We start from the raw sequence: 20,780 nt of genomic DNA, 5'->3' as shown, positions 1-20,780 counted from the left end.
GAGTGTTGCTTGGCAACGTGTGCAAAGGACGGTCAGGCAGAGAGAGAGACAGAGAGTGGCGGGGGGGGGAGGGGGAGGGTCCACCTCTACCAATCTTAAAAGAAGGGAAGCCAGGAGGATAAAAGTTAAGACTTGAAAGCAACTTGAGTCTCTCTCTCTCTCTTTATAGAGCTCTGTGGGTCTTTCATCCAGTTCCAAAGTTAAAAACAACATTCAGCTGGTTTCTGCTACCTACAAGCTGTGCAGCAGGCCGGGGACTTTTATCTGTTTGTGTCAAGGCTGGGGATAGATGAATCTAGTTTCTCGTTTCCCCAGTTTTACATTGATTTCTGCACATTTCTACATCAGTTTGTGATTTATTTATTTTTAAAGTCCTCATGGGAATTCATCAGCATTTAATTGGGATCTTCTAACCGTCACCGTTTTCTATGTAATTACCTCTAACGTCCACAATTTCCCAAGCAATTTCCCCGCATATAACACAATTTTGTGTGTTGCTTTCATGCTAAAGTATGCACTGTATGCATTTTTAGCCTTGTACATGCATTTTTGTACACATCCACACTTTCTGAAACAATACACAAAACACAGCAATCCTTCAGAATTCACCTCTCTCTTTTTTCAAATTTTGCAACATAGTTCTCTGGCCAAGCAATGTGTACAGAAATGTATATAATGGGCAAAGTGCACATATATATATATATATATATGAAAAAAAATGTGTATCTCAGACAAAATTGCCCACAAGCATGTATATATTAGGAGAAATTATGAAGACTTTTTAATATTTAAAAAATTGCAAACTGATACGGAAACGTAGAGAGCTAAATTTAAATGGGAAATGAAGAGAAACTAGAATTGGCAGGTTTGCCTAACCCTAAGTGCAGCTAGTCCCTGCCAAAAGCAGAGTTGACCAGTGCTGGTTCCTGGTGGAACCAGCAGTACTTGGGAGTTGCCTGAACAGGAGCTCCCAAGCACAGCTGATCCCTGCTGAAAGCAAGGCTTGCAGTAGGTGCTGATCGGCCGACTGAATCCAAGCCCCACTTTCAACTAAGATCTTCGTTTGCAGCCCAGATGAAGCTCAAGCTGTGCTGCAAAGGAACATTTTTCCTTGGGAGAGATGACTTGAACTCAAACTGGCTTTGCAAAAGCTGCAACGAAAGAACCAGGGGAGCACTCGGAGTGATCCTCAAATTCTTTATTTGCTTCCTTTATTGTCTCGTTGCGTTCCTGTTGCCAAAATCCGTGTTCTCTTCATTTGGACAAGGCTTCTGTTTTCTGAAGGGAGCCTTCCTGCCTTTAATAGCTTCCTTGACTCTGCTTGTTAGACCATGCTGGCATCTTCTTGGCCCTGTCGCCGCCTTCACTGATCTGTGGTGTGCATTCATTGCAGATGAGCTTCTATTATTGGGGCGTCCTACAATCCATAAGTGTTCTGGAATAAATTGATCCTCTTGCATTTTTCTTTCGACTTCCTTTTTTACTATTCCCTTCATCTTTTTATTTTTTGGAAGTTCCGTCTTTTGAAATCAAATGTGACTGCTTTGGACTTCCCTAACAATTGTCCACTTACATAGAGATTGGTTTTGATAGCCCTGTGATCACTTTGGCTCCCACTTAGCTCAACAACAACTTATACCAGGGCAGACTGTGCTCAATGAGCTATGTTCTATGCGCTATGCAGCAGGAGATTACAGGCCCAGTCCTGGCATCTCCATAATGGGCTGGGAATGTCGCTTGTCTGAAGAAGAAGAAGAAGAAGAAGAAGAAGAAGGAGGAAGAAGAGGAGGAGGAGGAGTTTGGATTTGATATCCCGCTTTATCACTACCCGAAGGAATCTCAAAGTGGCTAACATTCTCCTTTCCCTTCCTCCCCCACAACAAACACTCTGTGAGGTGAGTGGGGCTGAGAGACTTCAAAGAAGTGTGACTGGCCCAAGGTCACCCAGCAGCTGCATGTGGAGGACCAGGGATGCAAACCTGGTTCACTAGATTACGAGTCCACCGCTCTTAACCACTACACCACACTGGCTCTCAAATCCATATAAACACCCATATTCTGCCTCTCTCCCCAAATGTCTTTGGCGTGTATGTGGCATGTCAGATGTGTCTCTTATAAGCAGTAACAGAAAACACCTCATTCACTGAAAGCATAATAGAATGGTGTCTTAACCTGGCCACCTAAAAGTCAATCATAATATTGACGCTGCATAAGTATATTGGGTGTTTGTGGCACACCAGGAAAGGCAATAATTGAGAAAGGCTATAGCTAAGGTGCAAATTAGGTCCCAACTTCAAGAAACCCCAGTCACAGATGGTGAAGACAATGCTAAGCAATGTCCTGATGCAACAAGCTAGCTTCCTTATACAGAAAACAAATTATGGAACAATTCACACTTCTGTGGTAGCTGTAGGGGAGGTTTCCATGGAGGAAAGTTGGACAAGTTGATGCAGGAACAGCTGATATTCACATACGCAGGTTTCAAACCATGTATATATTTATAGGTGAAAAGCAGTGCTATAAATTGTGCCTAGTCTGGAAATCATTGAGGTTCTTCAAACACCATGGAGGGGTGTTCTAGCTGGTGGGTCCTACTACTGTATTTTGAGCTAGCAGAAGCTTCTGAGTACTCTCCAGTTGCAACCCCACGTGCAATGCACTGTAGGAATTTAACCTACATACTACCAGGGCAAGATGCCTGCTGGATCAGTCCAGTGGCCCATCTGTGTAGTCCAGCATCCTGTTCTCGCAGCTGATGTCTCGGAGACGCCTGTGGGAAATGCCCAAGCAAGACCTGAGCCCAAGAGCACTCTCCCCTCTTGTGGTTTTCAGTAGTTGGTGTTCAGCAGCATTCCTGCTCTGACCATGAAGGCAGAGCATGGTCATCACAGCTGTTTGTTGTTGATAGCCTTATCCTCCATGAGTTTTGTCCAGTCCTCTTTTAAAGCCATCCAAGTTGGCTGTAACCAGTATAGCTAGGTTAACTATGTAGGTCAACAAAAGAGGTTTAAAGACTCTCTCAAGGCAAATCTAAAACAACATAGTATTAACACCGACAACTGGGAAACACTGAGAGCGCTCCAGTTGGAGAACAGCCTTTACCAAAGGTGTCATGGACTTAGAAGATGCTTGACTTCAGGACGAAAGGGAGAAACGTGCTAAGAGCCAGTGTGGTGTAGTGGTTAAGAGCAGTAGACTTATAATCTGGTGAACCGGGTTCGCGTCTCCGCTCCTCCACATGCAGCTGCTGGGTGACCTTGGGCCAGTCACACTTCTTTGAAGTCTCTCAGCCCCACTCAGCTCACAGTGTGTTTGTTGTGGGGGGGGGGAGGGAAAGGAGAATGTTAGCCACTTTGAGACTCCTTCGGGTAGTGATAAAGCGGGATATCAAATCCAAACGCTGCTGCTGCTGCTTCTTCTTCTTCTTCTTCTTCTTCTTCTTCTTCTTCTTCTTCTTCTTCTTCGAGGAAGGCACGCTTGGCAAACCCTCACCGTGATCAACTCCTGCCTGGAAACCTATGTCCCCACTGTGGAAGGGCGTGTGGATCCAGAATTGGCCTCCACAGTCACTTACGGACTCACTGTTAAAACGGTGTTTATGGAAGACAATGTTACTCGGCTACGAGTGATCGCCAAAGAAGAAGAGAGAAAGATAGCGAGGACATTTCATAATGGCACAGTCCATACTTAATTTCTTTGAAGCTTGAGCAACTTGGACACCCTTCAAGCTTTGCATGTTCGTGCGCGCACACACCATTTTACCTTAGGCTTCCCCACCTCTTGACTGAAGGCAATTTTCAGCCTGTTTAACCTCCTTTGATCAGTGCCACATAATTCTGACCCTCTTTGATTTCTCGCTTTCTGCCCGGGTGGCTTCTTGATGGATGGTTTTAATTTAGAGCTGACTGACACTTCTTTTTTTAAGCCCTGGCAGCAATTTGAGGCCTTGCTGGATTCCCATCCGAACCCTGTCCACCGAGTGTTGCTCTCTTTTAAGAGCATCAAAAGACCCCCATTGTATCTTGCAGACTCATCCTGGCGCCTCTCCCCACCTTTCCAATTTCTTCCAATTTCCAAAGCTGATTGCTTTATTTCTCGTCTCAGTGTTCTCAAATCTATTACCTGCCCCTTGTTGCTTCTCATTACTATTTCTGTCTGCTTCCGTTTTTATTGAAGCGAAGTCAATATGTTAATTCATAGCTCTAATCTTGCTAAGGAACAAACCTTTTTTTTGGGGGGGGGCTTAATGAGACCATAAATCCATCCCACTGAATATTAAACCAAACTTGATGTTCAAGCAGTGATGGCTGATGCCTATTGGGGCTAGTTGGGTGGAAGGCAGAGAGGCTCACAGTAGGTGGACCCAACTAATTCTGGTTTTTGTTCCCATCTTCCTCCCTGCTGTGTTCCATCAAAGTTAAAGAAGAGGATGTGTCATCCCTTTTTCTGGATATAAGTATGAAGTAGGGCTCTGTACAGCCTACTGATCCCACCCGGTGACCTCTATCAAGCCACCCCACCCTGGGACAACTGGAGACCAACCCAGGGCAGGGATGATGTTTTATTAGGGTGATTTTTAAAAAAGTAGAAATTGTGAGGAGGCAGAAGGTTCTGTGGCTCATGTCATAAGCTGATTCAGTTCCCCATGGGAAATTGCTTTGAGCTTCCAAACCCGGCATAAAGTGTGATTGAACTCCATGCCCATCAACTGAGGAATTAATTCCTTCTTGGACACCACCTTCTCCCTTACACACACTGCGGGCCAATGTTGACCTGTTGGCAGTGTTGGGAAATAACTGGGGAATACCAGTTAATCCTTAAGTCTCATGTGTGGGGGGAACTACAAAGAAAAAACAGCTGGCTGCCTAAATTGAAAAAGGGGGGGGGGCTTGACCCACTCTTTAGCCAAAACAGCCCTCAGCTTAGTTTAAAACACAGATCTATGCAGTGTTTGCAAAACATGAGAAATATACATTGTTAGACCTTTAAATGTCCCAGTATTAAGCAGTTGCAATTGAGCTTCCCTGTCTCTATGCTTCTCAGACGGAATAGATCACATACTTTAGTAAGTTTAAATGCTTTACTTACAGTAGTCACAGTTCTCTCTCACGCATTGTTCAGTGCTACAGCAGAAACAACACAGGCAAGGTATTCTTGGTTGAGGAATACTGGAAGTATCTTCAAACATGGAGACTGGGCTGGGGAGCTCCAGTCTCATGTGTGTGGTCAGCTTGCATGGTTCAAAAAAGAAAAGAGAGGAACAGGAAACAAAACAATACTTTCTCCCTCCTCAAAGATGAGTAGTGGTGTGACCAGGCCACGTCCTCTCTAGAAATTTACAGCTCTGTGGCCCTTAACCCTTTCACTCACTAACTAGCATAGGTATGCATTGTTATGTTTGACTGCAAAAATTCTCACAGGCGGAACCACCCTTCTGTTAACTCCCTGATGTAATTATGACATCAGATCATTGACAGATGGGGGCCCCATTCATCTGTCAAAGTTGGCCCATTGGCTGTGGGGAGATAAAGATCTGGCCCAGCTGGTTCCCTGCCCCAGCTTCTAGAGTTTGAAAACTGCTCAATAGACTGGTGCAAAGGTGGGCAGTGTAGGAGAAGCAAGTCTGAAGGCAGTCCATGCCAAATTTGGGGGAGAAAATATGTGTGCTTTTACCCAAGAGTTGTGTAGCTTTCGTTAAAAAGGCACTTCTCTGGCCAATGTTAGTCAATATTCTGCTGTTCCTTATTCTGCTGTTGCTAGGTAATGGTTTCTACCCGATTTTAGGAGCCTGAAAATATAGAAGCTTGTTCCTATGCAAGATTCTCACTGATTAGGCCTCAGTCTTGAAGAGTTTACAGTTCAGGTAGGCTGAGGTTAGAAGTTAAGTGTGAAAGAAGGCAGGGAGGAGAAGTTTGCGGAGTTACGTCTGGGATATACAGCTACTGGATTTCTGATAAGCAGCTTTTGAAGGTATAGAAGAGGGGAGGGGGCTTTAAGGGGCAGCTGTTTCACTGTGTATGCTTTATCTGCTGAATTGCCTCTTTTCCCATTGCTAACTTCGAAGGCTAGACTTGCCAGTTGACCTAAAACAACAACAACCAAGTCGGCTCCTTCACTTTTAGCAGCTATACAATGTGCAGAAATCAGCCATGAAGCATATTCAGGCAGCTGCTGGAGCCCAAGCGCCCTGGGATAGCCCACCTCTGACACTTAACCCTCAACTCCTTTTTTTGAAGAAGAAGACAAAAAAGCATTACAGTGGTGCCCCGCAAGACGAATGCCTCGCAAGACGAAAAACCCGCTAGACGAAAGGGTTTTCTGTTTTTCAATGCGCTTCGCAAGACGAATTTCCCTATGGGCTTGCTTTGCAAGACAAAAACGTCTTGCGAGTCTTGCGATTTTTTTCCGCTCCCCCCCTTTTTCTAAGCCGCTAAGCCGCTAATAGCCTTTTAGCCACTAATCCGCTAATCCTTCAATAGCCGCTAAACCGCTAATAGCGCTAATCCACTAAGCCGCTAATAGGGTTGCTTCGCAAGACGAAAAAAACCGCTAGACGAAGAGAATCGCGGAACGGATTATTTTCGTCTTGCGAGGCACCACTGTACCTGTTTTCCTCTGGCACTCAGTGACTCTCGGGTGCCATTTTGGACTGGTTCCTGAATGGCCCTGTAAATTGAATCATTCTGGAGCATTGTGTATACTTGAGAGAGGGGGACACACAAAGGGGAAGATGGCTGCCACCAAAAGCCATGGTGGTCACCATCTCTCTCTCATTTTATTTTTATTTTTTAATGGCTCTCCAGTGGAAGAGGGGCCTGCTAATAAGGGAAACACACCATAGGTGGGAACTTTGCCATGGGCTCTCTCAACCCAGCTGAGGTTTTCATGGCCTGCTTCTCAACTCTGTAGCCATCTCGGGCAATCTCTGGGGTGCAATCTCATTTTTGCCACTAAGTTCAGCTGGGTCATGGGAAGCAGAATATGTATGGTTTGAGCTGGCTGGGTCCAGTGTTGCATAAGGCCCTGCCCTCTTTGCGAAGTAGCTCCAGGGCACAACCTGGGCTGTTCTGGCTTGTTTGTGCCAGAGGGCATTTGCAGTTCCTACAGCTAGTGAGCCTGCTCCCAGAATCCTCCATGGGACGTAGCAGCAGGTCCAGATCCTCTTCGAATTTGTGTGATCCTCGCCAGTTGCGAGGCTGTTCCTCCAGCCTAATGCAGTTATACTTTATGGAAGAAATAAGAATATACAAAATAGCACATACTAAATCCAACCAGTTCATGGTGCATGAATATATTCATTTAATATATATTGCACACAGCTGAATTGTGGGTCCACTTCAGAACCCACAGTCTTGCAGACTCCTTTGCGGGGCGGTCCAAAGAGATTTCTGCCCTTTAACATGATAAAGATGGTTAATCCAGGCACACACAGGCCATAGTCGGAGCTGCTTCTGGGCACATGCTTCAAATGAAAGAGAGCAAATGCCTGCTGAGGGGAGCAGAACTTGATGTGTAGGCAGCCTGGGGTATTTTGTGTGTGTGAACAGTTCTCCCTGAGAGTTTAAAGGCCAGAAATCTCTTTTAGAAGAACAGAGGCAGTACAGCAGCCCACAGCCCATCTCGTAAGTACTTCTATTATTAATTTTTATTTACCTTGCTGTTTCTGTGCAGACTTTTAAGGTCTTCCTCTTGAAAATCCACACAGAAACAGGACGGGTGCGGTCCTGCCCCTGTGCATAACTGCGAGTGGCCGAACTTTGATGGCTCCATCCATCCCTAGTTGTAATTCGCTTTTTTAAAAATGTGCTTTAAAAAAATAAAAGGAAGGCTATGGGTTGCATCCAAAGTCTGTCTTACTCAGAGTAGGCCCATTCAAATTGATGGGCATGACTTACTTGTGTCCATTAATTTCGGTGGGTTTGCTCTGAGTAGAACTCAATGGGAGACAACCCTGTGGTCCTCAGAAAGCTGACTGCTCCTTGGTCCACCATTATAACTTTCTGTACTCCAAGGGAATCACAGGGCCCTCCTACTCTGCCTTTGAAGCTTTGCATATGTTCACCTCCAAATGACTACCTCCTATTGCTTCTCTCTCTCTCTCTCTCTCTCTCTCTCTCTCTCTCTCTCTCTCTCTCTCTCTCGTAGCTTATCTGTGTTGCTCGTCAAATTTCTCATGTGTGGCTTCTCTCCAGCCCCCTTCCACTGCCACCACCCTCCTGATGTTGCCTTTATCTCTTTGCGTAGCCTCCTCAGCTTGTTCGGTGTCTCACTTTCTGCCTTTTACTTCTGTCTGTTTGTGATTTCAGTGGACTTCTCTGTGTCAAAAAAAGTCTCCTTTTAGAAGCAGAGCAAATTTAGACGCCTTGAAGGTACCCCCCTCCTCCTCCCAACACAGGAAGGTGTAGTGCGCTCCTAGCGACACGTTCTGCATGCTTCTCTAACCGATAACATCATTAACATTCGGTGGTTTTCTTCTCCCTTCCCCCCCTTATTTAGCTCTCTTTTTTATTATTTCTTCCACTTCCTGAAAATAAATAAATAAAATCTTCCACTCATTACATGGATTGCAACATTTCCTGGAACGTTTGCCGGGCCATTGAACAGCCAGAGTGCTCTACATTTATGAAGCAGATCCAGGATAAAATATATCCTTTATAGGGAAACCTCCCCTCCATTGCCCTCTCCCTGTCCATCATTTACCCTCATCCATCACTTACCCTCATTTGTGGACTAGACACCATCTACTAATTTCAAAGGGGGAAATGAAGTTCCGGTTGAGCAAATTCTACCTTCCCCCACCCAGATACCTCCTATCTTTTGAGGAAATCCCCCTTCAGATATAAGCGGGAATCTGTTGCTCTTTCCCTCTGTGTTTGGAGAACCCAGTTCCCCCACTGTTACTTTTTTTCAAATATGCTGGATCTTCTTCTTAAATGACTTTTCTTTTCTTCCAACCAAATTTGCACTGGATTTGGGGCCTTGAATCGCTTGTTTTGATTCAAGCGTCACTAGCTAGCCTCACTGGGATGCATCAAATGGTCTAGATGGATTGAACTGGGGGAACCGTCGCTGCACACTTCACCTCATTACATCAATGGGATACTTTTCTTTCTTTGTGGGGCGGGTGGGAGACTTCACATTATTTATGTATATGTGTACAGAGATTTTCCCACCCTCCCTTGAAGTTTGTGCCCCAAGGGGTTTAAAATTATTTGCAAAGTATGATTACTGTTTGGATGGTCATTCTATGCACTTGCCAATTTGACTCAGTATTTTGAATTTTTGCTTCTTTGGGCTGCTCTGTTAGCAGCTAGCTTTTCGGTCTGAAATTTGGTAGCTTCCATTCTGTTGAATCCCTACAGAGCAGGAGAATAAAAGATAGGTAGCAAAAAGCCCCAGTGATAAAATGTTGGAGTAACTAACCTGACTTTTGAGTTCTATAGGTTGCATTCAATGTTAGCCCTACTCAGAGTATCCCCATTAAAATGAATGCACATGACTATCATAGGTCCATGGATTTCAGTGGGTCTACTTTAAGTAGAGCTTAGTTTGATCAACCCTTTAATGCTATTTGCCATTTCCTTTCAAGCCCAACTACAGTCACATAGATAACTAATCAATGTACAGTCTCAAGGAATTAATTATTCCCACCTTCCTCCAAAAATACCCATCTTCCAAAGGCAGCAATGGGGGATAAATTTGACTCAGTTCTCATTTAAAGCCAAACCTTCCTAATCTACACTTTCGTAAACAATATCAGAACCAAAATACTGCCATCCTTCAAAATTTGTTTATTGTATTTTAGTGTTTAGTTGGAAGCCGCCCAGAGTGGCTGGGGAAACCCAGCCAGATGGGTGGGGTATAAATAATATATTATTATTATTATTATTATTATTATTATTATTATTATTATTATTATTATTATTATTATTTAAATCCAACCTACTTCATATTTTTGCAGTGCAGATCTCCAGCCAAGCAGGGTGTATGTACCGAGGCAAAGTGTGCATAAAAATGCAAATATGACTGAAAATGACATGCCAAAATGCATTTGCCAACTGGTTTTTGCCAATATGTGTATATTAGGTAGTATTGCATGCAAATGTGCATATTAGGTGAAATTCACACTCAAGTGCTGCCGAAGTTTCATGTGAACTTTTAGAAAAAGGCCAACTGATGTAGAAATGTGGAGGACCGAACTTAACACTGGAAAACGTTAAATTTGAGAGAAGATGAAATTGACAAATTCACCTATCCCTACTCAACAGTGAAGCCGTAGTAGCTTAGAATTAGCTCCGTTCTGTTCCAAGCAGTCGCTCAACGTCCTACACTTGAAGCAGACTCCTTTTTTTGGTGTGTGTGGAAAGCTTCAAGTGAAACTGCCACTCACCAGCAAATTGGCAAGTATCCATGGAATGACTGTACACTGTGTTCAGAAGGTAGGAGGTGTTTCTTTTAGACACTTGGAGGCCGTTGGGTATTGCCACAGTTGCTCACGTTGCACGTATTATAATGTTTTGCCTCCTGCTTCACTTTGACTCCTGGTCAGGAAGGTGCTGTAGATTTCTGAAGCGACCAAATATTCAGTAACGTACCAATTGACAGGAGACCACCGTAGGACGAGTGGAGAAGAGATGGAAAATTAATACCTGAACCATGTGGCGACCTTGGCTTTCTCAAATCAGCATCAAGTGTCTGAAAAGTTATGACATGCCCACCTTCAGTGTTACCAAATTCTAAATCTTGAACGGGGTGGAACAGATGGGGAGCTCACCTCCACGAATTCCTTGCCATTCAGGGGTAAAGGGCACTAGACTGTGTGAATGAAGACTTTGCTTGTTTACTGTGTATACACTAACTTATGAACATGCCCAGCAATAGCCATGCATCACCAGTGCCTAAAGGTTGTGTGGTGTGTCTAAAAAGACTTTCATCATATGAGAGTTAATTACATGCTTCATTCTCTTCCTTACCAATCCACTGGAGAGGGTACCCCCCCATGCGATCCTATGCATGTCTGCTCAGAAGTAATCCTCATTGAGTTCAGGGGGGCTTACTCCCAGGTAAGCATGCATAGAATGGCAGGCTTAGCCCTTTTCAGCTACCTCTGAACAAAATGGCAGCTTGCAGTGCCATTTCAAGGAAACCATTTTTGGAGAAGGCAAACCCTGGTAATTAAAAGATGTAAGCATAAGCACATGGACAAGATTGACTGCGAGAAGCCCAAGGGTCAGGACCTCCCCTCCAGGAGGCAAAAGACATGCTTCGTGAGAGTGAGAGTGATAGCTATGGCTAAGGCAGAAGATCCCTTTGGAAAACCACTCCCTGTCCCCCCTCAATAAGTTGCCCAGTCCAAAGGTACTTGGAATTAAGCAACACTGACGCCAACAGGGCTTCATTTCTCAGTGAGCATGCATGTAAGCTGTATGAGTAAACACGCAAGTGTCATTAGTGAACCAGACTGAAGTGGCTGGTGGGTCGATTGGGGAGGGGGACTAGCAGGACGACAGAAGTGTGAAACCAAAAACTTGCAACGCATACCTTCCTCTTCATTCTGTCTTCCAGCCCAACTTGGATAGGTGATGCTACCCATGAGGTTAATAACACCACGTTGCACATCACTAACCTTTTGTTTCTTTGCGCACTGGGGGAGAGAAATGCACATCTTCTGTTACGGGTGTTTTTTTCCCCTTTCCCTCTTATTCTCTTTTCCAGGCCAAGCAAGCTCTGGGCTTAAAAGGCCTGTTTCTCAGAAATCCAAAGCAGGCCTCTCTAGACAGTCATGCTGCTGGCCAACTCAACCGCAAACACTCCTTTAGCAGCCACATTTTACGGCGGACTGCCAGCGCGCCCACCAAGACCCAGAAGAAAACCAAAAAGGGCTTCCCCGAGATTGCAATCGACACCAAAGACCCCGGCTCCCAAGGGGACGGCGAGGACCGCGAACTGGAGGACGACTCCTCCCTCCCTCGTTTTGACCAAGAGCCCGAATGCGGGTCCCCGGCACCCTCTCTCGGAGATGGTGTCCACAGGGAGGCTCAAGGCAAAGGGTTGAAAGGTAAGGCTCAGAGTTTCGGCAAGGGCGAAAGCCGCGCGCAAAGGGACGCGACCTTCAGCGAGCCCGTCCGGAGGTCCAACCGGGTCCGCCTGCAGGAGCCTCCTAGCGAGAAGCAGGGAGTCTTTGCCCGCTGCGCCATCAATGGATCGGGTAGGATCGGCATGGCCACCAACTGCATGAAGTGCATGATAGGCCTGAACGAGAGCCCCGATTTAGAGTGCAAGTGGGGCGACCACAGCGACGCTCGGCCCGCCCCCAATGACGCTTCTCACTGTAATGAGTACGGCAGCCTGGCAGGAGGCGAGGAGAGGTTAGAGCTTAAAAGCTGGGGGGTCCAGGAGCAGCAGCCCAGGCCGCAGCAGCCAGACCTGCGCCTGTGCAGGGCTGGCGCCGATAACCTTCCCAGGACCTGCCAGCCCTTTGCGACCTCAGGGAAGAAAAACGGGGACTCCAAATGTCACGGGTCGAAAGGCCATTCCCGGCAGAGGTGGCAGGCCCAGCCCGGTGGCAAATATGGAAGCACGGTCAACCTGGTCACCACCAGCAATGGCTCCATGTCCTCCAGCTCCAGCAGCTTAGAGAGCCTCGGAAGCCCCGACTTCCCCAAACGTTTGTCCGAGACCTCCAGAAAACAGGCGGGCACCCTTCAGAGGGAAATGAATGCCTTGTTTGCTGAGAAACTGGAGGAAATTCGAAGTAAATCCCCTATATTCTTTACTGGTAAGACCAGATCTTCTTCACCCCACCCATCCGCTTTAGATGGTGTCGTCATTTCAGTTTCCCCTTAGAAGTCCCTGCGCTTTGTTTTAATTTTGCTGTGGTAGCTCCCCGTTTAGTGTGGGCAAGGGGAGTAAGCACACACACGCACACACACAGCCATCAGTTCTTTCTAGATGTGCTCAGTTTTAGATGCGCATTGGTTTCTGTGACGTGCAAAATCATTGCCGGTGTAGCAAATCCTTCTGTAGATTTTTGTTGTTTGTCTGCGCATCTCTGTCTCTTTGTTTTAATCATGTAATGCATAAGTATGATTCTGAGATTTGTTTTCCAGTCCAACCAGAGGATAATAAGGAACAAGAGAACTAATTCTCTATCAGTATTGCCAGCAATTACATGCTAGGATCCTGGTATAAATGTTGAATATGGGTATGAATATCCCCTTTGGTTGGGAGTCTAATTTATTTTAGGTTTCATTTGATTAATTTTGTTTTGTTTTGTTTCAATGTGATACTTTTGCAGGTGTCGCAGCACAAATCGGCATGTAGAGTAATCCTATATGTATCTACATAGAGAAGTAAGTCCCATTAAGTTCAGTGGGACCAGCTGCTCCAGTGCCAGTGTGTATAGCCTTTGGCTGCAGTTAGCTGGGATTAAGTTCCATTGAACTCAATGGGTCCTGCTTCTGAGTAGAGAAGGCACAACATTGCACCGTAAATCGGGGATCATCAGCTTGTGGATTCCTATGGCCTAGCCTGTTGGCCTGACACAGCAGTGGATTTTGGGAGCCAGGTGTGGATTTTGCTGCAAAAAATGGGCCACCTCTTGTAGCCCCAAGTGGCTGGGCAATTGAGTTATTTTGTTATGGGTTTGACGCCCAACATTCCCAGACTCATCCTTCTGTTGGGATCTCTCTTCCTTACAACTTAAAATCATCCACCCTTCTTATTCTTGTTTTTAGAATGGTGGGCAAATGTTTTACCACCCTTGATTAACAACTTGGCCTGGACACCTCTGGTTGGTCAAAAAAAAGAATTCTCAGGATCCTACCAGAAGCTTATCCAAATGGATTTTATTCCCCCTTACTTCTCCCTACTAATTTATTCCTTCTCCTGTGTTCACCCTTTCCTGAACTAACTGTGGTTTTTTCTCTCCTGTGTTCTGTCCTATTATTCCACATGCAATCTCTTGTCTCTGTAGTTAAGAACTGAAAGGATGAGCAAATTACAGGTAACTGTTGAGCATCGCTGGTTTAAGTGCAGTATTGCTTGATTTCCCCCCTCCTTCCATTATCTTTCTGTGCTTCCCTTTTCCAACTTCTGCATGATTTCTTGAAAAAATGCCATGCATGGATTTGATTCAGCCCCTCGCCCTTTCTCACCCCCCCTTTTTTAATCCTATGTTATTCTGATTACATAAGAAATATATTACTGGCACTGGGCGGTATCCAACTGACACATCCTGTCAACACAAGGAATGTTACCCTTGCACAAAGGAACTTCACCTTTCTCCTCTGCTCACGCGCACCCTGTACCTACCCCCGCAAAAAACCCTACTGTACATTTAGTGGGTGTACAGGGCAGGAGAAGAGAGAAAGTTCCATTGGGCAAACTTAATTCCTTGCACTGCCGAGATGTGTTGGTTTGGATGCCACCCTTATCACTGTTTCCCCAAAGCATGTGCGAGTGTGTGCGTGTCTTCAGCTGATGTGAGATTTCTTGGAGGGTGGTGGAAGCAACCTTTGATAGCCAATGTGGAGTTTTGGCAACCAGAGTTATGGAATCGCCACCTTAACCTGTAAGGAATTACACATATGGAAGGAAACTTGGTCACCCGTGCCTTGCACTTGGGAAGTGATCCCTCCAGCATTCTCTTCATCCTAATGTTATTAGCCTGGATTTTGGAATTCTGAATTCCATGCCTTTGCTTAAGAACATCAGAAGATCCCAGCTGCATCAGGCCAATGGCCTATCTAGTTCAGCATTCTGTTCTCAGAGTGGCCAACCAAATGCCTCTGCCAAGCCTACAAGCTTCCACAGTTCATTAGGAACCCTCAATTCCACATTATTATTATTATTATTATTATTATTATTATTATTATTATTATTATTTAATTTTTCAGATGTAGAGTGCAGAGCACTGCAGATGAAAAGTTTGCCACAACCTTCAGTTCATTCATGGTTTCCCTTACCCTCTCCCACCCCCTTCTCCCCAGTATCCCCAATATGTGCATTGGTGAAACACTGCAAGAAGACAATTTGATGTAATCGTATACACAATTGCATCAGTAATTATTTTTTGTGGGGAGTTTTGCCAATGTGTCGGAGTTCATGCACGTGTCAGTAAAACACAGCACAGAAAGAATCTTGATACAATCATGCATCAAAAATTACCTTCCTGTAGTGTTGTTGTTTTTAATTTGGTGCGCACAAGTGCATCGAGAACTAAAGGAGTTGCAAGCTATGGCAAGCTGTGCATGCTCAAATTCCTGCACTAATTTTAGAAGTCATCCTTGTTCAAAATTCCGGAGCACTGGAAGTCAGAGCAGACCAAACCCACACAGGACAATAAAGGAATGAGATAGGGGAAATCCTACCCTCTTGTGCTTTCCTATAGCATGCACGCTTACCAGAGAAGCCAGGTCAAGCAAGAGGTGGTAGGAGTGTTAATGTCTCTGTATGCAATGTGCAAACAGAGATGCACCGCCTACCTCCTCTGGTAGGGCACTACACTGCAAGAGGAGCCGGGAATGGAGGGAGACACCTTCCTTTTTTTCTAATGCACTCAATTTCGCAAAGCAATTTCCCTTAACACATTACTTGCCTGGAAAACTGCACCACAAAATTTGGAGTGGAGGGCTAGGTTCAGTTTGTGTATTTTGTCAGAAAGTATGAATTATGTAAGTTTGCCTTTAAATGCAAAATGAACAGAAATTATCCCCCATCCCTAATAGGTATGTGCCCCAGGCAGAGTAGGGAGGAGTCACAGCTTTTACTACCCTCCATTCTCTGAGACAGTTTGGAATGAGGGAGAGGCAAGTATCATCCAGAATGACCTGATATTCTTCCAATGAACAAGCTGTTTTGAATCTATTCTCTGTGGATTATGGGTTGAATCCAATGCTAGCCCAACCTATTGAAGTTAATGGACACGACTAACTTAGGTTCCTTAATTTCCATGGGTCTACTTGAGGTATAATTTAGTTGGATACAACCTTATATGTATTGTGTCTGATGCATTAGAGTTGTAGCTGCAAAAGAATTCATTCGGTAATGGATCAATCTCATTCACTGTTTTCCTTCTTCCTACAGATGTCCGCCAATTCTCAATGCAGAGGTCAGTCACTTCATTATGTAGCCTGGAGACCATCAATGAAGAGCCCTTTGTTGCCAACGAGGACCAGCCTGCTCCTTTTTGCCTTTCTCTGCCCACTGTTCCTGCTAGTGATCCCAATGAAGGGTCTGTGCCTGATAATTCCCATGACCCATCAGATCAGCTTCAGAGAGTTCCTCTTCTGCAACGCATGGTGGTGGTTTCAGAGGACAGAAGGTTCCTTGCCCCCAGCCCAACCATCACAAGTATTCTGGGACCAAAAAATGTTAGGAGAAACGAGAAACAAGGAGGCGATGGAGGTCAAGCTGGTTCACAAACTCAGGATGATGAAGCGTTGGCCAACCTTGGGCCTCATTCTACCCATAGTTGCCAGAAGACAAGAGATGGCATGGCTGAAGAACTGATAGATGTTGAGAGAGTGGACGAGAAGGCCAGCAATGCAGCTAGGCAGCCGCAACAATGCAACATGGAGAGCACCACGCTAGCTTCACCTCAAGATTCTCCCCAAGTAACTCAAGGTGCCGCAGTCCCCCACGCATCTCGTGTGATAGTGAGGAGGTCGAAAAGCGAAGGGCAGAACCTTTGTGACTGCTCAGTTCCAATGAGGTCTCCTGGTGGCTTCTCACCAGCAGCTGCAGTGTACTCTGATGCCACAGTGAATGACCGTATCTGGAGCAAGCTGGACTCCAGCAGTCACAGGGACAGCATGTCTTCCTCTTCTAGCATGTCCTCCAACGATACGGTCATAGACCTCTCTATGCCCAACCTCACCCGCAAAAGCCTCCCAGACCTTGGAATCCAGCACGAGAACTTCCAAGTCATTCCCAAGAGGAGAGGTGCACGCCCGTGGTCCGCGAGTGCCGCTTCCGGGCGTGAAATGCCCATGGTGACCAAGAGCAAATCCAATCCCAACTTGAGGTCAGGCCAACCCACAGAGGATGAGCTGCGCCCTAGACCACTGGCCAAGGGTCTTGAGCTAGGGTTGCCATCCCTACCCAGAAGGCACACCTGGAGCCGGTTGTATATGGAGAGCCTCAAGCAGTCCTGCCTGAAGCCGAAAGGCCAGGAGAGCGACCAGGCCAAGTCGAAAAGCCTTGGTGACCTGACCTCGGATGACATCACGTCCGTCTTCGAGGGCAAGTACCGCAGCATCAGCCGGAGCTTCATCACCCGGTCGATGAGGGAGCAGCGGCACTGTGCGGCAGCCAGGTCCTTGGCAAAGCCCCTGGACCCTCTCACGGAGCGCCTGAGGAAGCTAACCACCTTCCAGCAGGAGAACGACATCACTTCCCCTACCAGCCTTGAGCCAATTGAGTCCGAGGAGGAAGAGGAAGGGGTGGGCCTTCTCCGGAGGTCTTCATCCAGGAGCCAGAGCAGAGTGAGGTATATTGCCAACCGGGCCAAGCAGGCGCAGGAGAGGCAGAGGCTGAAAAGCCTGGCGCTGAACAAGGGGAGCCCCATTGAGGAGCGAGGGAACCCCGAAGGGGCCTGCTGCTTCACCAAAGGGGCCTGTATGGACACGGCCTCCGCCGGCCTGTTTACATCCCCACTCAAGAACCAAGCTGACTTGAACCGTGACACCGAAGTCGTCTTTATTTTCAAACTCTAACGCTGGGAAGGGCTGAACAAGCTTGATGTTTACATTCCTGTAAGAGCAAAACCAACAGAACAAACCAATAAACCATACACACATATATACGGTATATATTTTTAATAAAACGCACAGGACGCAAAAATCCTCATCCAAGGATAGCACTTCTCCCCCTCCTGCTCCCAGCCTCCAAAGGACAATTTATGCGTGTGGAAAATTATACTAATACTAATACTAATAATGCAAATTTGTAGCATGCAATATGGGCAATGGGCAACCAGAATGTTCCTGGGGGAAGGGAATAGATCCTGCAAAGATGCCCCCCCCCCATCTTCCCTGGGAAACATGTCTGTGGATCTGCATGACCATTCTCTCTTCCTGTCTGAGTTCCCCCTTTTTCTTTTCTTGGTAAGGCGAGTCTTCAATATGTGTTGGACTTAAAGCTGATGCCAGTTGCTGCCTTAATCTTCCCACTGAAGATACTACAACAGGGTTGGGGGAACTCTATTCAACCCAAAGGCCACATTCCCTTCTGGGCAACTTTTTGAGGGCCACGTTCTTATGGTGGGTGGAGCAAAAGGCAAAAGTGGGTGGAGCTAGATTCTACACACACACACACACACACACACACACACACACACACACTAACCTCAGTCTCTCCATCGAAGCAAGAAGCATAAGTTAAAGGGCACATTCAGCCAGGCAAAAATATTTGGGTCACAAAGCAGAGCAAAGTGAGGGATGTGGTCTGAGTAAAGGCTGTGTGGCCTGGGGCAAATCCTAAGGTCCAGATAGAAATGCCTGCAGTTCCCCACCATTGTGCTACAGCCTGACTTCAGTTGCGGAAGCCAAAGCAGCATTTGGAACATACAAAAGCTCCGGTGCTTGTTCTGCCCTTGTTTTTCTGTATAGCTGAGAGTGGTGTGAAAGACCTGCTTAATTGATTGATTGATTGTTTTTCTGGGGCAGAGCTGGGGGAAATGTACTCACCCTGGGCAGCCATGTTTTTAGCATGTTACCTTTAACACTTTTGGGGGCGGGGTGTATGTGACTGCAATGGCCTGTCTCCAGCCTTTGGGACATATTCCCCAGCCATTTTGGCCTTCCTCGCTTCCTGTTCCCTGCACTGCTTGCCTGTGGGAATCTTCTGCCTCTTCTCCAATGGAGGCTGGCCTATTGGGGCAAATGGGGCACTGCCTCGTCAACCTCAGTCTGCCTCTCAGCCAGCTCTCGCCTGCATTGCCTTCTTACTTCCACCCAGTCCAGCTGTCAGCTTCCTCCTCTTCAGTGATGCCCCTGGTAGATCTCAGCAGGAAGAAGGAGGAGAGGAGCAAAAATAGTATGAGTTGGCTTAGCTTGTCATTGGCTCTGACCCTACCTCCCATTGCCCTGGCGGGTGGTTCAAATCCCCAGGGCTGTCTGTAAGTAGGAAGGCAGAAAGACAGGTTCTGCCTGAGTGCAGACAGAGGTTAGTGGTTCAGTGCCCAATTGCCCGAACGCGTCAGCCTCCTCTGGAGTAGAGATGGGTGGCTCCACCTAACTTCCAGCCTCTCTCGCTTTTGCATGTGTCCACTCACACATTTTTTAAATCAGCATGGAAAGTTTGCATTCAATTTGTTTTCTAAACAGCATGCTTTTTTTTTTTGGAGATAAGTTTTTTTGAGCCTCTCGAAGCATCTATGAAGTTCAAAAGCCAGTAGTTCAGTGAACTTCTATCTGCACATTAGTCCGGTAGGTGCAGGTAAGGTCTCCTTTCTGTGTTGGAAGTTGCAAAGATCTGACAGCTCCAGCATCCCTGTCATGGAACTTTTGATGCTATAGGAGCTGTAGCTCAGTGGTTTTGCATGCAGGAAGGCTCCAGGGTCAATCCCCAGCATCTGTGGTTAGAGCTGGGGCAAGACCAGAGACCTTCTGAAATGCTGGAGGACCACTGCCAATCAGCAGTAGGCAATGGGTGGACCGGTGGTTTGACTCAGTATATAGCAGATCCTGCGTCTTCAGGGAAGGGCCGTAGCTCAGTGGCAGAGCATCTGCCTGGCATGCAGAAGCCCCAGGTTCAATCCCAAGCATCTCCAAAGAAGTCTGGAGGGAGGACACGCTGCCTGAGACCCTGACCGGTCAGCATGGACGACTGAGCGAAGTGCACCAGTGGTCTGGCTCAGTATAAAGCGACTTCCGATGCTGTTCTCAGTGGTGAGGACTTCACAACCCCTTGGGGAAAGCTGCCCCTTACCCCTGAAAGCCACAGGACAAGCGGGAAATGGCTCAAGCTCGTGCTTTTTCAGAACAGGACAAGCGGAAGCGTGAACCCTCAGGGAAGTCCAAGTAATTCTCTTTCTTTCCCATTTTAACTACTCATTTAGGAAAAGGGGTTCAGGAATCTAATCGTAGAACAGGCAAGAAAATGTTTTTCATTGCCTTTGCTTAGCTCCATAATAACTCGGGGGGGGGGGCAGGGGGAGAGTTGTCATTTCCCCCAGAAATGCCAGCTAAAAATAATAATTTTGTGATGCTTCAAATGTCAGCTGTACATAGCACCTGTGGAATGACCGCTTCCTATTGCTTTCCACCCCCTTTGTTTGTTTGTTTGCCTATATGTTTTTGCACTGCCATGCAAAATACTTAAAAAAATTTTTTAAACAAAATTAGAGCATTAACTCTGTTCAGAGTTAAACAGAAAAAGCCCACCTTTTTAAAGTTCTTGCTTTAAACACACACACACACACACACACACACACACACACACACACTATCATTTATTACAATGGATGTATATTTTATCGGGGAAGAAAACAAGGGAAGAATTTATCAAGACACCTTTTTTTATTTAAAAAAAGAGAACATATTTTAATTTCCAGCCCTTATTATACAGGGCTAAAGGGGGGGGGGTTGTCAAGGGTTGTTTTTTGTTGTTGTTGTTGTCGTCGGTTTGTTTGTAATATTTCTTATATATACATACATAAATATATATATAAATATATATATATTGCAAATAATTTAAAATCTATTTGTAAAACCAACTGACACAACTCAAAATAAAGATTATTTAACCTATTTGTTTCCGAGGGGTTCATCTGCCAC

General features: G+C 46.0%; 1 protein-coding gene across 5 annotated transcripts in view; it reads left to right on the top strand.

The window, feature by feature from the left end:
- The window catches only part of PLCH2 (phospholipase C eta 2), a 326,994-nt gene extending 306,545 nt beyond the window's left edge, over positions 1-20,449 (top strand). For all 5 annotated transcript variants that reach the window (XM_081201387.1, XM_081201388.1, XM_081201390.1 and 2 more), the window contains 2 exons: positions 11,716-12,058; positions 16,087-20,449. In XM_081201387.1, coding sequence (XP_081057513.1) covers positions 11,716-12,058; positions 16,087-17,717 — 1,974 coding nt within the window. In that variant the 3' untranslated portion in view covers positions 17,718-20,449. The remainder of the gene's footprint in view (positions 1-11,715; positions 12,059-16,086) is intronic.
- The last annotated feature ends 331 nt before the right edge of the window (positions 20,450-20,780 follow it).

The sequence above is a fragment of the Podarcis bocagei genome (genome assembly GCF_964188305.1).
Source record: "Podarcis bocagei genome assembly, chromosome: 7".
NCBI lineage: Eukaryota > Metazoa > Chordata > Lepidosauria > Squamata > Lacertidae > Podarcis > Podarcis bocagei.
Note: the sequence above shows the minus strand (reverse complement) of the source record. Positions and strands in the feature narration are given on the sequence as shown.